A 14159-nucleotide genomic window follows, 5' to 3' on the forward strand; every position below is an offset into this window, starting at 1 on the left:
CCTTTGGCCCGCGGCCAGATTATTCATCCGAAAAACATAGTAAGACATTTGGGTTATCCAATTGGCTGGAAAATCAGAAATAAGCAACAAATGTCTTGGGTATTTAACAAAATTCATGACAAATTAGAATATTGGAAGATCTCCACTTGGCCTTTGCATGTTCGGCTTCGAATTGTCCAGTCCATTGTTTTAGCTTATGTCCAGTTTTACCTTCCTTTATTACATTGGTCATCTCGAGATCTCTCTTCTTTTATGTCTCAAGCCATGGAGATTTTTTGAAAAACTAAGCTTCATAAAAAAGCTTTAAGGCTGCTCAAAGTGGACCTGCTTTGCTCTCCAAGAATGCATCGTGGTTTTAATATTATAAACATCAAATTTCATGTGTTGGCAAGAAAGATCACTATGCTCAAGACTTTTTTTCAGCAAGAGCAGCCTTGGTCTATCATGTTGGCATTTTTATGTGGCCAGATGCGCACAAATGCTTATGGACATTGGCTAGTTGATTCCTAGGAAGTAGTACTTGGCAAGTTTCAAGGTAAAATCCCTAGTTGCCCATTTTCTACTGCCTTGATTCAGGATTGGAAGAAAGTGCTCTCTCGCATCAAATGGTCTCCCCATCCTGCTTCTATAGCTTCCTCGCTTCGAATGAAAAGCCTTCATTGGAGTGCTGTTTTTTACTCTCCTCTTGCTGTACAACAACCAATCAGAGCTTACAATCTCATGGGGCATCCGGTTCATTGATGATGTGGTAGATACTCAGGGGCATATTCTCTCTTTTCCGGCAGCATGCCAACACTACAATCTTGGGATGCATCATAGACCCATATGGAAAGCTATTGCAGATCTCTTATTCCCTTTGGTTCTGATTCCAACATTGGAAGTCAGAGACAGGCTTCAAGATTAGCATCTTCAGTCTTCAAGTCCAGGATTATCCTCTCAGCCTTTGCATCTATTGACTTCCATACAAGCTTATCAATTGATATTACCTCCTCCATGGATTGCTCATCATGCAAATTCTCTTTGGCATCTGAATAAGTCTTTAACTTGGTGGAAAGAAATTGAAATTGATATGGAAGTTGAAAATGCCATTGAAGCAGCGACTCTTTCTCTAGAGATGTATTGTTGGTATTTTTCCAGTGGGAGTGAAATTGGCTCAAAGAAGGATTGCCTCCTCTTTGTCCAAGATGTCATCATACTCCTCAGAGTATTCAGCACTTATTGTGGTTTTGTTCTTCATATTCCAGAGACCTTCTGGACAAGATCTCCTATTTTTTATCTCTCAGATTTCCTGCACACAGGTTCTTGAGGTTTTTCTGGATGTTTGGCAGATTATCAGCTTCTGTGTCACAATATTCTCTTTTCTTCCATTGGACCAGATACTGGGCCTTATGGACCCTCTGGCTACAGTGAAATCATGCATATCTGAATTCACCCCTTCAGCACCCTTATGAGTTCTTCCGGGCCTCATTGCGGCAGTCCTTATATGATGCCTTGCATGAGGAAGATTTGGATGTTTCTTGCATTCAGCTTTTCTTTTACTGTTTCTGATGGATAGGGCATTGGCTCTTTTCTCGAGCACTGCCCTGTTGTAAAATGGATGTTTCATAATATAATTTTCTTAGTTTCACCCAAAAAAACAAAAAAAAAGTGTGTGTCTGTACACTGGTCTCGGGTCTTTTCCCCTCTGCTGGCCTTGCAAGAGCCTCGACGGTCTTATTTTTTGAGTCTAAAGGGGATCCTTTTGGTTTCAGATACTGTTCATGATGAAGGGACCCCTCTTTCTTTCCCTTAGGTGCTGCAAAATATAATCTTGGATTGCATTATCGTCCGGTCTGGCATAAGATTATCTCCTTGATTCAGAATTTTACTCTTGTACCTGCTTTGGAAGTGGAGGATCGACTGCACGATTGGACTTTTCATTTGCCAGGATCGACATGTCGTCCCTTGCGGCTGTCCAATATTACAGTTTCAGCGCTCTATAAAGTTCTTTTGCCTTTGCCTTGGGCTGCACAAAGGGCAAATAAAATTTGGCATATGAATAGTACAGCAAAGTGGTGGCGAAGAAGATTGAGTGGGGTTTGGAAAGCAAAAATTCCTCTTCGGCAACAGGTGTTTCTGTGGCATGTTTTATTGGGAGTCTTTCCAGCTGGACAGTTTTGGCACAACGCTGTGTTGCTCCACCACTTTGTCGCCGATGTTTGGCTCCCAGAGAAACAGTGTCTGGCTGTTTGGGATGCATCCTCCTTGACATCAGTTTGTTTTTTTCTTTATTTGGGTTCGATATTGGGCACTTTGGACTCTGTGGAAGGATAGAAATCACAGAGTTTTTGGTGACCCGACTTTCTCAGCTTACTCTTTCTTCACGCACTCTTTGCAACGATCGTTTTATGATTGTTTGCAAACAGGGTCTCTAGATCAGGATGTATATTTGCCATATATTGACATCTTTGCTTGATGTATTTTGAGCATATCCTGCTTTGGGATGCTCGTCTTGTAATATAAAAGTAACAATATTTTCACTTTTTTTTTAAAAACGTGTGTGTGTGTGAGAGAGAGAGAGAGATCTTGTAATATAATCAATCAAAGCTTTCACCGAAATAAAAAAGAATGTGTGTGATCTTGTATTTGCTGATCTCCACTTTGGGGACAGCCTCTTGTAATATAAAAATACATGTTTTCACCTCCAAAAATGTGTGTGTGTGTGTTTTCACGCCCCAACAAAAAAGGGGTGTGTGTGTGTTTTTTTACTTTGGGACAATAGTGGCAACAAGCCCATCAGGATCAAGTAAATCCCGCCATTGAAAACACACACACAACAACAAGATCACAACATATACCAACAAGTGTGCTCACAATGTGGCAGAAATGTTGGGCGTTATGTTAATACACACAAGATGAGAGTTTTTAACTTTAGGGCAATAATTGCCAACAAGCCAATCAAGATCAAGCCGAAGCCAGTCCGGGGGCTGAACTCACACACACACAACAAAAAAGTAACAACACGGTACTAACAAGTGTGGCCAACTCAATGCCACGACCTGCACAAAACATGCCATCATACAAATACTTATTGAGTCTCGTGATGGTGTGTGATATTCAGTTTTGAGTGGGATTTACCTACAAGAGCTGAAACAGACAGCATCAGCAGACCAAGTATGGGTGCCAACTGCACTGATAATACAAACAGGATCACCAACGTCCCCAATGTCTGTGCAAAATATCCCACATGAATTCAAACCCTGTCAGCAACTTGTGATAATATTTTTTCCTCAAAAGACACAGCAGCTATAGCATCATTGCTGACACCATGTAGAAAAAGCTTACGGATAAGTCTGATGCAAGATGCTAAAAACCATGAGAGTTAATCTCCACTCTATCCTGGGTTGCAAAAGAGAGAATTTAAAAAGGTCACCTCAGAAAGTGCTCTAAAACCACGATCCCTTGAAACGTTTTCATTGACAAGGTCCTTGACTGACCCCAATTCTGAAGAAAGCAGACCCGTCAGCTCTCCAACCTAGTCAAGCAAATTTTGTGAGACTAGCTCATAGATAGTCAAACAGCACCCTTGTCTAGCTGACCACAAAAAAGCTTCTACTATGTGGATTGGAATTCAATACCAGAAAAGAATTAAGCTAGATCCCAAAAAACTTTTAGCAATATGGACAAACAAAAGTCTTATTTCTGCAAAAAAAACCTTGAATAAAAGAAAGTACAAATTTTCGACTGTCCATATGGTTTTCGGGCATCACCTATGATCACCTTCGAACAGCACCTGACACAATGATCTGAAAATTTTTGAAAAGTGCCTTGAGGCTAGTCCTTACAAAATGATCTCGAGGCCAAGATATATTGTGGAAATACATCTACTATGGAGTCACCTTCAAGTTTACGCTCCATGGCTACTGGCCATGATGTAACAATGGTGTGTCAAGTAGGATATCTATGCCATCGTCAGTGAAGCAACTCACCAGCCTCACTTATAAGCCAATAGCTCAACTACTAATGCTACATTGGATAAAAACCTCACGACTCAACAAGATATTAAGTAATTCCTAGGGCACCTTGTACACCATACACATCAATTCCATAACTCTTCTTTTATCTTGTCACTAAGATGCATGAGACTTTCCCAATGCTCGAGTACCTACTTAGTCGATCAATGCCTCTACTCGGGAGAGAGGCAAGGAGTAGAGTGAAATATTAATTTCCAGAGCATGCTACCGAGACTCATCCAAACTCAAGAGTCTCGCTGAAGGGCTATGCTGAGGCCACGAGGCTGTCCACAGCCAAGGCTATGCTCTCGAGACAACAGCAGATTTGTCCCCATGGGAGGATGGATCCTGTAGAGGCTTGCTGAGGGAGCTGCGTGGACTTCTAGGGCTGCTGCAGGGCTACCTGGAGCTGCTTCATGGACTGTGTCTAATCTGCTGGGTGGAGCCAACACGGGAAAGGCTGCATCTACTGCATTAAGAGATGATCATATAGGATGCTGGAATGAGATAGGAATGCCTGTATATAGGAATAGGGCTGGATATTGACCAACCCAATCTATGGACTACACGTATCTTGTGCATGCTCCTGGTGCCTGCGCCTGCCTGCAGGCTGCCGTACCCTTGGGTAATTACTCCGTACAAAATGTAAGATAGTAGGTTCATTAATGGAAGGGGATTTTTATCTTGGGGGCATTACGGGCCATCTAAGGACAGGAGGAGGGGGGCGGGGGGCGCTAATACTAATCTAATATAATTATAGTATGTACATGTAGACAGGGGGATTTTAAAATCAAAATTGCAATTTGCAACATGTATATGTACGACTGTTAATGAAATTAGTAAGCCAGGAATAGTGTGTTCTTCAGGGGAAAACCACCTATGCTATTTGAAGAGTGCTCCCTATAGCACCACATCGATGTACCTGACTTCTTTGCATATGCTCATGGACAAGGCCTGCTGTTTCATTTAAGCTGGAAGAAGTAGAATGTCCTTAGCATGTCTGTCAGAGGGTCGAAGACAACAATTCTGAATGATGCATTTTTACAAAATATCATTCTCATATCCCATTTTCCAAACACTTAACGATAGTAGAATGCTGCAGTTATAGCAAATGCTCCAAAACCTTCTCAATCCACTTTCAAAACTGGTTCATATTGTATACATGGTCATCTTTCTTCAACTTTCTCGTGAAGGTGTTTCTTTAACAGCATGCTAGAAGTGCATCTGTAAATAGTATGGCCGATATTTGTCTCAAGCTGATTCACGTACAAGAATCAACAAGAGGGCTTAATCTACCCATATCTGATAGGATTAACCACTTGAAAATGCATTGGATTGTGCATAGTACTCATCCACCTATGTTCATCCCATCTTCCCCAATCCTCCCAGCCCCCTCTCAGGTCCCATTCAACCCTTGTCTGATCACTATACAAATCAAAGTTGTGACACAGCTAGAATACCACATATAAGACTAAGCATTTTGACCATCCAGACTCATACCTCAAATGGACCATGTACAACAATTACATAGAAGCACCATCCTCATCCACTTGTATTCATTGGTCATGTAAGCAAACTCAAGCTTCCTCATATATAAAAATTTTTACCTCCAGCATATTAAGCCATAGCACCAACCAAGAATTACAGGTTGAAGATTTAAGCTCATTTCCAATCCTGGCATTCCACAATCAATTGCTATAGCATTACCAATAAACATGCATTCACCTCTTCTGCACCTTTTGTATGAACCAAATGCCAGAAAGATGAATAGCATTTTCTGATACTTTTCAACATTTGTACATGCTACACTTTATAGATTGAAAACTTCAGAATTGGAGAATTGGAGAAAAGGAAGTCCCTGGTAGCTTGAAAACTAAAGCTTGTGATGTACCTTATGCCGATCAAAAAACTCGACCTGCATGCAAAGCAAATGGCATGATCAACATGATTGTCCCAGTAAGCCTTGCAGGGAGAAGCAGAAGCACTAACCCAACAAGAGGAAACAGAGCACAGCCTAACAAACTACCACAAAATGTCTTCATAAGGTCTACTAATACAAAGTTCACCTCTCTCAAAACCTTTTTGCACAAATCATTCCTTCTATGGAAATAAACAGATCATAAACAAGAAAACTGTAGGAGACTTTGTCACAACATTATGAGTACAATGACTAATCACTAAACAATGCTTAGCAGTGTTTTATGCCCTGCCGAAATTATGTCAATGCCTTCCTTCAAGGGCAAGAAAACAACTTAGCATTGGGATCATAGAGGCCAAGTGGCACCTATCTCATGCGCTAACCCTTGCATTTCAATATGTGTATGCATGTGTGTCATATTAGTTTCTGCTGATGGTGCAATAGCATACATTTACTTTTTGAATTCAGATATATTTATTGCATTGAATTTATGTTCGAGTTTGAGACTTTTTGGGAAGGTTGCAGGCGGGGTTCAAAGTTTTGGAGTGGAACATAAGGACATGGACAAGGAAAAGAACCGTATCCCATCAAAGATGATGAGCTGCCATGCTAACTCTTAGTCTCACTTTCAAGCTACTACCTATTGCCAAGGCAACTATTTCAGCACAGACAATTGGAACTTTTCATCCTGTTGTGGGAATCGTATGCATTACACCATCCACCGCTTTTCAAGCAGTTGTAACCCTACACCGTATCAGGGCTACTAATCTGCAAAAATCAAATTCAATTAAAATTATTGTGCATGTTCCCATGACTCAAACCTGTCCTATCTCTACTTATAGAAGATTTACAAGTTGTAGCAGATCATTCTTCCTTGTCTTCCTATTCCCAGACTAGCAAGAGGAAGGGTACACTTACATAAGCCTCTTCAGACTAACGAGGTTAAAAATAATAATGAGTTAGTAGACATATAGTAGCTAAACAAAACTGCTAACCTTGCACCTACTACGTGCCTAAGGTAAGGGCATACTTACAAAAGCCTCTTCAGATTACCAAGGTTAAAAACAATAATTTCTTCAAAATTAGTAGAGATATAGTTGCTAAACAAAACTGCAACCAGTTGTTGGCAAAGTAAGCAGCTTGCACCTACTACGTGCCTAAGGTGTAGCATATAGATGAAATGCCATGTGCCCACTAGGATCTAACCCTAAACACAGTCCAAACACAATCAGCAAACATAAAAAAGATCAGCAAATGACTCACCTCCCAGCCACCCCCAAGAATGTGGGCTAGAGTTCAGAGCCCACAAGTCTCTGCCCATAGCTCTAGCATCCCATACCACCCAAACCCATCCCAAGGAACCCTTAGCATCGTATCTCATGATCCAGCATGTAGAAGACAGAAGTCTAGGCTCAAGATCTATACCAGACCATCCAATGGTGTGTACACATTGAATACCAACACAATAGCCTTGGCCCTCTTATGTAGAAGAGCATCCCACTTTATGGAAAGCATCCCAGCTAAATATAGCTAGCTAGCCCTTTGCTAGTGGTCGAGTCCTCTAGTCTCGCGCTAGCCTACTTCCCTTAAATGCAAGACCCCCTAACCCTGCTACATTAAGTCCACTAATCTGAGGATTAGCGTCCATGTACATAAGATTCATTCCCCACTCTTCAATGTTTACTTTTAGATGAATTGGGAAAGTTCTTCTGCAAACTAGCCATCGACTCCCAAGTTGAGTCTTCCTTAGACCTATCCTTCCATTTTGAACTCCATAATGAACTTATTCCTAAGTTTCCTTTCCCTGGAATCAATAGCTCTTTCAAGTTCATGTGGAAGATAAGTCAAATTCTCAAGTTCCTCAAGTTCTTGGGGCAAAATGAGACTATCTTTGGCCCCCATCACCTCTCTCCATAATGAACTTATTCCTAAGTTTCCTTTCCCTGGAATCAATAGCTCTTTCAAGTTCATGTGGAAGATAGGTCAAATTCTCAAGTTCCTCAAGTTCTTGGGGCAAAATGAGACTATCTTTGGCCCCCATCACCTCTTTTGGTCTACTGACATGCAGATCGGGTGAACTTTACATGTGAGGGCAATTCTGCTCCGTTCATAATATGTTTCAATACTTTGTTGTTTGCAAGTATATCCGCATTCTCTTAAAAAACTCTATGGGCAAACGCCGCCTATCAGCATAAAATCGTACTCTATCCTGAGCACTCCTAATAGATTCTCGTGCAGTCATTAACATCTCTTGCATATCCTATAAGAAGTCTTTAGATGCATCCAGCTGAATATCCTTCAAATCGTTCACAGGGGTCTTGGGTTGATATCCATGCATAAGCATAAACGGCCTGAAAGCAGTAGTTGTATGTTTAGCACTATTGCACGCAAATTCCACCATTGGGATGTACTTCTCTCTAATCAGATATATACCTTTGTAAGACTAGAATATGTCCAATCATACAAATTTAGATTTTTTATTGTTCTAAAGTCCAAAAATCTACACAGAAATTAAAAAAAAGAAAATGAAAGAGAAGAAAAAAAGCAGTTTAAAAAAAAAAAAGAAAAACAAAAGACACTTAGCAAGCAAAGCAACACTTATGTCATCATTAGTGCCCAAGCATAAGCAACTATATCGGGTTTCTAAAGACCTGCGGAGTCTCTTGGGCAAACCCAGTGCTTACAAAAATACGTCAAATAAACAAAAGAGAAAGAAAACAAGAAATAAAAAAGAAAAGACGAAGGTGACTAAGCAAAAATAGACAAGCAAGTCAATAAACAAAATCTTCCAAAAAACAGGAATAAAATCTCTCTCTCTCTCTCTCTTTCTCTCTCTCTCCCCCCCCCCCTACAGCTCGCCGTAACCCCTCCGTACAGCCCGTCGTACAGTTCCGTAACCCCTCCATACAGCTCATCGTACACTCTCCGTACAGTCCCATGCAGCTCGACGTACAGCACCGTGCAGTTCTCCGTACAGTTTTGTACACTCTTCGTACATCCCGTACTAATCCATCGTACATGCCCGTACCTTCTCGCAATAAGCTCCTAGGGTTTCTAACCCCAAGTTGGGCTAAACTCCCAGCCCAACTTGGGGGTTAGGTTCAGCTAGGGAGTTCTAAGAAATTTCAATATGGATTGACCTACCCTCTCCTCCAAATCCCCCTCAACTCCATCAATCTCAACTATCAGGACTCGATACTCTACAGTTGCAGCCATGACACCCTCTCCATACGCACTCAATTACCAGCAAGAAGGGTCAAAACGACCTATCATTGGACAACATCAACAGATTTATTATTTGCAGCAAGCAGTCAGAAAGTTAAGGCTTGAGCTGGCAAAAGTAAAAGCTCGACTTCAAGTTCTAGAGGGACCTGGCAAGCAGGCAGTAATTGCTGAGGTTGTGGACTCGCATGGTTGTAAGACACGTTAAGACATGACATGTTAGACACGCTTCAGACACGAGTGTCTAAAGTGTCTTAAAGATAAGACACGTAAGACACACCATTGTGGTTATAATAATAAATATTTAATTAATATATGTATAAGTATACAAATGTACAACTTGCTAGCATAGCTAGCTGCTAGATTCTAGAAGTACAATAAGCTACACTTAAAGAAACAATGCACTTGTACAATGTAGTTAAGAGTCAAGACTCGTCACTCAAGACTTAAAAGTTAAAGTTAAGACTCACGACTGAAGAGCTCGCAAGTTTTGAGTACTAAAAGGTTTAAACTAACAATTGAATCTTATCACATGTGACATGAATGAAAACTGCATCTCGATACATAAAATTGAAAGGAAGCTTTCGACTCTCAAGACTCAAATCTCTAAAGATTCATCCTAATCTAAATCTATGAGGTCACTGCCACTGCTAGATCCAAAGTCACCATCAATGATAGCATGGCTAAGTCAAACTCAATGTGTGTTGTTACTCCCCACCCACAAGGAAAAAAAAAAAAAACACAAGAGTGTCTTAAGTGTCTTATCATAAGACACGAGTGTCTTAACAACCATGTGGACTCGTGTAAGAATTCTCCTCCTACTCCTCAACTAGCCTCTACAGTCAAAGATATGGTCCATACTTTTTTTTTTCCCCGAAAAAACAGTGCTAATTATATTACTTCGAAAACAAGATACAAGAGGTCAGCATTGCAGCTGACGGGCTGCGTTCACAAATCGGACGCAGCCCAAAAGGTAACAAAAAAGTAAAGCTCTCTCTCACGGAGGGATCAGGCGAGTGTGAATGAACAGCCAGAGAGGTGGTGAGTAGCGCCACTGAAGGCCCTCCGAAGTATGCTCGAAGAAGAGGCCCTATGTATCCCAAACCCGGAGGAAGCGTCTCCGCTTCTCCCGGCCGGCTTGGGAGTCTCCCTGTATCTGGTCCCACTGGCCTCTGAGGGTGTGAATAATCTCACTCCAGATGTCAGTCGTGATCTGGGCAGTCGATAAGGAGGTGCCACCGAGGATCTGCGCGCAACGCGAGGTCCAAATGTGCCATCCTGCGATGCTGCTAATAATCTCCCAGATTGACTGCCTCTCATGAGCTCTTGTGCCAACCTCTGCCAAGTGCGGCGGAATGCTCTCGAGCGGCCCCCACGTCCCCTGTGTGATAAGGAATGTGGGGTCCTGCTGACATGCCTCGAAAAAGTGATGAAAACCAGGTGCAGTGCTGCACCAGCAGAACGCGTCCCAAGTGATCAATCCTAGCTCCGATGCTGCGCGAGTAAGGATCCCGAAGGTCCACCTCCACACTTCCTGGGCGCGAGTGCAGCTCCATAGGCAGTGTTTTGGTGACTCCTCGTCCACATGACAGATCTGACAACGTCCATCCTGACCTATCTGTCGCAACCAGCTCCCCACTGGAAGACCTTTGTGGGCAAGAAGCCACAGGAAGTAGGAGATCTTCCGCGGCCGCCAGCTCTCCCACAAGGCCTTCCAAAAGGCCTGCAAAAATAACCTGGAAATACCCTGTGCATACCAACTGGGCCGCTGGGTGGGAGGGCAGCTCTGCATCCTCCCGAGAACTCGCCTGCCCAATGTCGTGCTGTAGGCAAAGAAAGAGGTCGGCCCCTGACCTGTCACAATCTCTGGCCATCTCCACTCTCCTCGGTCCCAATCAAGCTGACAAGGCCCGCCCCTCCCAGATCCAGAGTCGCCAAAGCTGCAGCTGATCCTACTCTATGCTAGGATCGGTCCGCCAAACCTTCCCCACGAGGCCTACGACCCAAACCCTCTGCCATGGGAGTAGGGGGTCGATGAGCACATCCTCTCTCCTGAGTCGGCCATCCCCCATAACCACGAAGAAGGAAACAGAGAAGTCATCCATCCGACCTGCAACCACCAGTGGGATGCCACGGGGGGTGAACTGTCCCAGCCAACGGTCATCACTAGGCATGAGGATCTGATACTCCGGTGGAACCAACCAATCGACTGGAATCACTCCGTCTATCTCCGTACGTCTCGCCTGAGCTCCACGGGCACCTCCAGCTGCGTCTGCTAGATCAGCGGTCTCCAAATGTCTGTATGTGTCCCTCCAAACTCGAAGGGACCGGGCTGGCCCCCGCATCCAGCCGTCCCACCTGATGTGTGATCTCTCCCCCAGCTGAAGGGCCTCGGCATCTCTGACCTGATCGTTCCAGATAAGCGGCTGGCGATCGATCTCCTCCTGACAACTAGGAGGGGACTGTATGAGACTGAGGCGGAGCCGCCTCCAAACCAAGAGAAGGCTACGAACGAGTGGAGAGCGGGGCTGAGTGAGCGGGGCGGAAGTGAAGATCCACCTGAGGGACGGTAGCCACTCTCCACCTCGGCGCGGGACACAAGAACCGACCCCCTGCTGAAGTAACATCTTCCACGTTTGCCCCCCCGGGGTCAAACCGCGGATAACTAGCTTGCCCAGCAAGGCCTGGCTCTGAAGCTCTGGATCGATGACCCCCAGGCCACCCTCAGCCTGTGGAAGAATGACTGTCTGCCAAGCAACCCTGGCTCTGGTATCTCTGAGACCATCCCCCCCGGACCACAGGAAGTTCCGAACCAACCTCCTAAGCTGTGCCACGCTGGATCTCAAGAAACACCAACAGGAAGCCACATACCAAGCCGTGGCTAGGAGGACCTGGTTGACTACCAGGGCACGACCTGCAAGGGAGAGCTTAGCAGTGCTCCAGAAAGCCAGCTTCCGTCGAATGGAATCTAGCACCGGGAGAAACTGCTGAGCTGGCGTGATATCCAGGCCGACCTGAAAGCCGAGATATCTAGCTGTCTATCCCCGCGGGATCCACCTGGAACCCAAAAACCTCCCCCACTGAGAGCACGCCCCGGGGTTTGTGAGAAAACCAACTGATTTGTTCCAGTTGATTTTCGCACCGGCTGCCGAACAGAAGACCTCTAGGGCCATCCTCACCCTCTCCAACATCACCTCATCATCCTGGACATACAATGCTGTGTCATCCGCATACTCCGAGTCTAGGAGCTCCGTGTCCTCCCTGAGGGGAAGGCGAACACCCCGGATCCTGGTAGACCTCGCCCGAAGGTAGTATGTCATAGCCTCGGCGAAGAAGAGAAACAGGTATGGAGCAAGGGGACAGCCCTGACGCAGTGATCTCTCCAAACGAAAACGCTCTCCCATCCTGCCGCCAATGATGACCCTGCTAGAAGCTGTCCTGTATAACGCTGAAATACCCTGAATCCATCCTACTGGGAAACCTAGTCGCTCCAGAGTCCCCTCCAGAAAGGACCAGTCCACTCGATCGTAGGCCTTCTCAAAGTCGAGAAGTAGGATGGCTAAATGTGACCCACTGTGCTGAGCCCACTCCGCCGCCTCTGAGAAGGTGAAGACATTATCCATGATACTGCGATCCTGGACAAAGCCTGTCTGAGTGTCATGTATGAGGTCTGGAAGTAGAGGCCGAACTCTGGCGCTGATCATCTTGGCAAGGATTTTGTAGGCAGTGGTGAGGAGGGTGATCGGGCGCCACTGACGGATCTCCTGTCGATGTCCTCCCTTCGGGATGAGGCAAATCAATCCCGAGGAGAGGCTCTCTGGCATATATCCGCTGCTGAAAATCCTCTGAAGAGCTGCTAGGAGGGGCTAATGGATCTGATCCCAGAAGGAGGTGAAGAAAGCGCGGGATAGCCCATCCTCGCCAGGGCATTTCTGCCCGTCGATGGCCATCAAGGCCTCCAACATCTCGTCTGTAGTGAACGGTGCCAACACCGTCGCCTGCATGCTGGGCTGGACCAGGGATGGAATGTGCCTCCACACCTCCTCACGAGAGCGTCAAGTGCGAGGGACAAGCTGCTCCTGCTGGAAAAGAGTCCTGTAGAAGTCGGTAGCCAACCCCAAGACCTCACCCGGATCAGTAACGATGTGCCCCTCCACTGTCCTAAGACTCCGTAGCTGATCACCTGCTGCTCTCTGGCCATGCGTCCTGAAGAACTCCCTGCACATCCGGTCGCCCTTCCGAGCCCAGAAAGAGAGAGAGGCGTGATAGGAAAACTCTGAACGGCGCTGGAGAGTCTCCTCAAGAAGGGCTCTGGCTCGAAGGGCCTGGATCCGAAGCTCCTCCAAGCCCGGGGCTGCCTGCTGGAGTCGCTGAATGGAAGCGAGGTCCCTCCAAAGAGCTCTCTCTCTGCCCCACCACTCCTGGCGAACCTGTAGGGCTACGAGTTGGCAAATCTGGCTGGACTCCTGCAAAGCCTGTGCCACCGAATCAACCAGATCCACGCACTCGCCCCAATCTCTGTCCCATAGACTGCCGATACTGCTGCGCACGTCCTCCCTCGAGAAGATGGAGTCGGGAATCCAGTACGAACGGGGGGGAAGGGCCTGAACTACCGAGTCTAATGATAAGAGCACAGGCGCATGGTCGGAAAGTGTCGTCCCTGGAACTATACCCACCTGACCGCCTCTGCTGATGGCCCAATCACTGACATAAAATCTATCCAGCCTCTCCAGGAGTCTGCCTCCTTCCCTGCGGAAGCCCCACGAGAAGTCCAAGCTCCCGTGCCAACGACGGAAGGACGGGTCTCTCCAGCTGTCCCTGCCTCCTGTCGCGAAGATAAAAGAGTCCCAAGCGGACTGCTCTGCATGAGACATGCCTGTAAACTCTGGTCCTCTGCCCTGCTGGTCCTCCAGGGTCTCCAGATTGTTGAAGTCACCTCCAACAATCCAGGAATCCAAGTCTGGGAGAATCCCTGTGAGTGTCCTCCAGAAGGTGGCTCTGCACCGGAGGTCTGTGGGAGCATAAAT

General features: G+C 45.6%; 1 protein-coding gene across 2 annotated transcripts in view; it reads right to left on the bottom strand.

Annotated features, from left to right (window-relative positions):
* ABCB28 (non-intrinsic ABC protein 8) overlaps positions 1 to 14159 on the bottom strand; it is a 115100-nt gene that overhangs the window by 61306 nt on the left and 39635 nt on the right. For both annotated transcript variants that reach the window (XM_087374615.1, XM_087374614.1), the window contains 3 exons: positions 5884 to 5907; positions 3413 to 3514; positions 3118 to 3208 (listed from right to left, as the gene is read on the bottom strand). In XM_087374615.1, coding sequence (XP_087230741.1) covers positions 3118 to 3208; positions 3413 to 3514; positions 5884 to 5907 — 217 coding nt within the window. The remainder of the gene's footprint in view (positions 1 to 3117; positions 3209 to 3412; positions 3515 to 5883; positions 5908 to 14159) is intronic.

Source organism: Dipteris shenzhenensis, chromosome 5, assembly GCF_047967505.1.
Source record: "Dipteris shenzhenensis isolate YYH24624 ecotype China chromosome 5, Dip_SZ_1.0, whole genome shotgun sequence".
NCBI lineage: Eukaryota > Viridiplantae > Streptophyta > Polypodiopsida > Gleicheniales > Dipteridaceae > Dipteris > Dipteris shenzhenensis.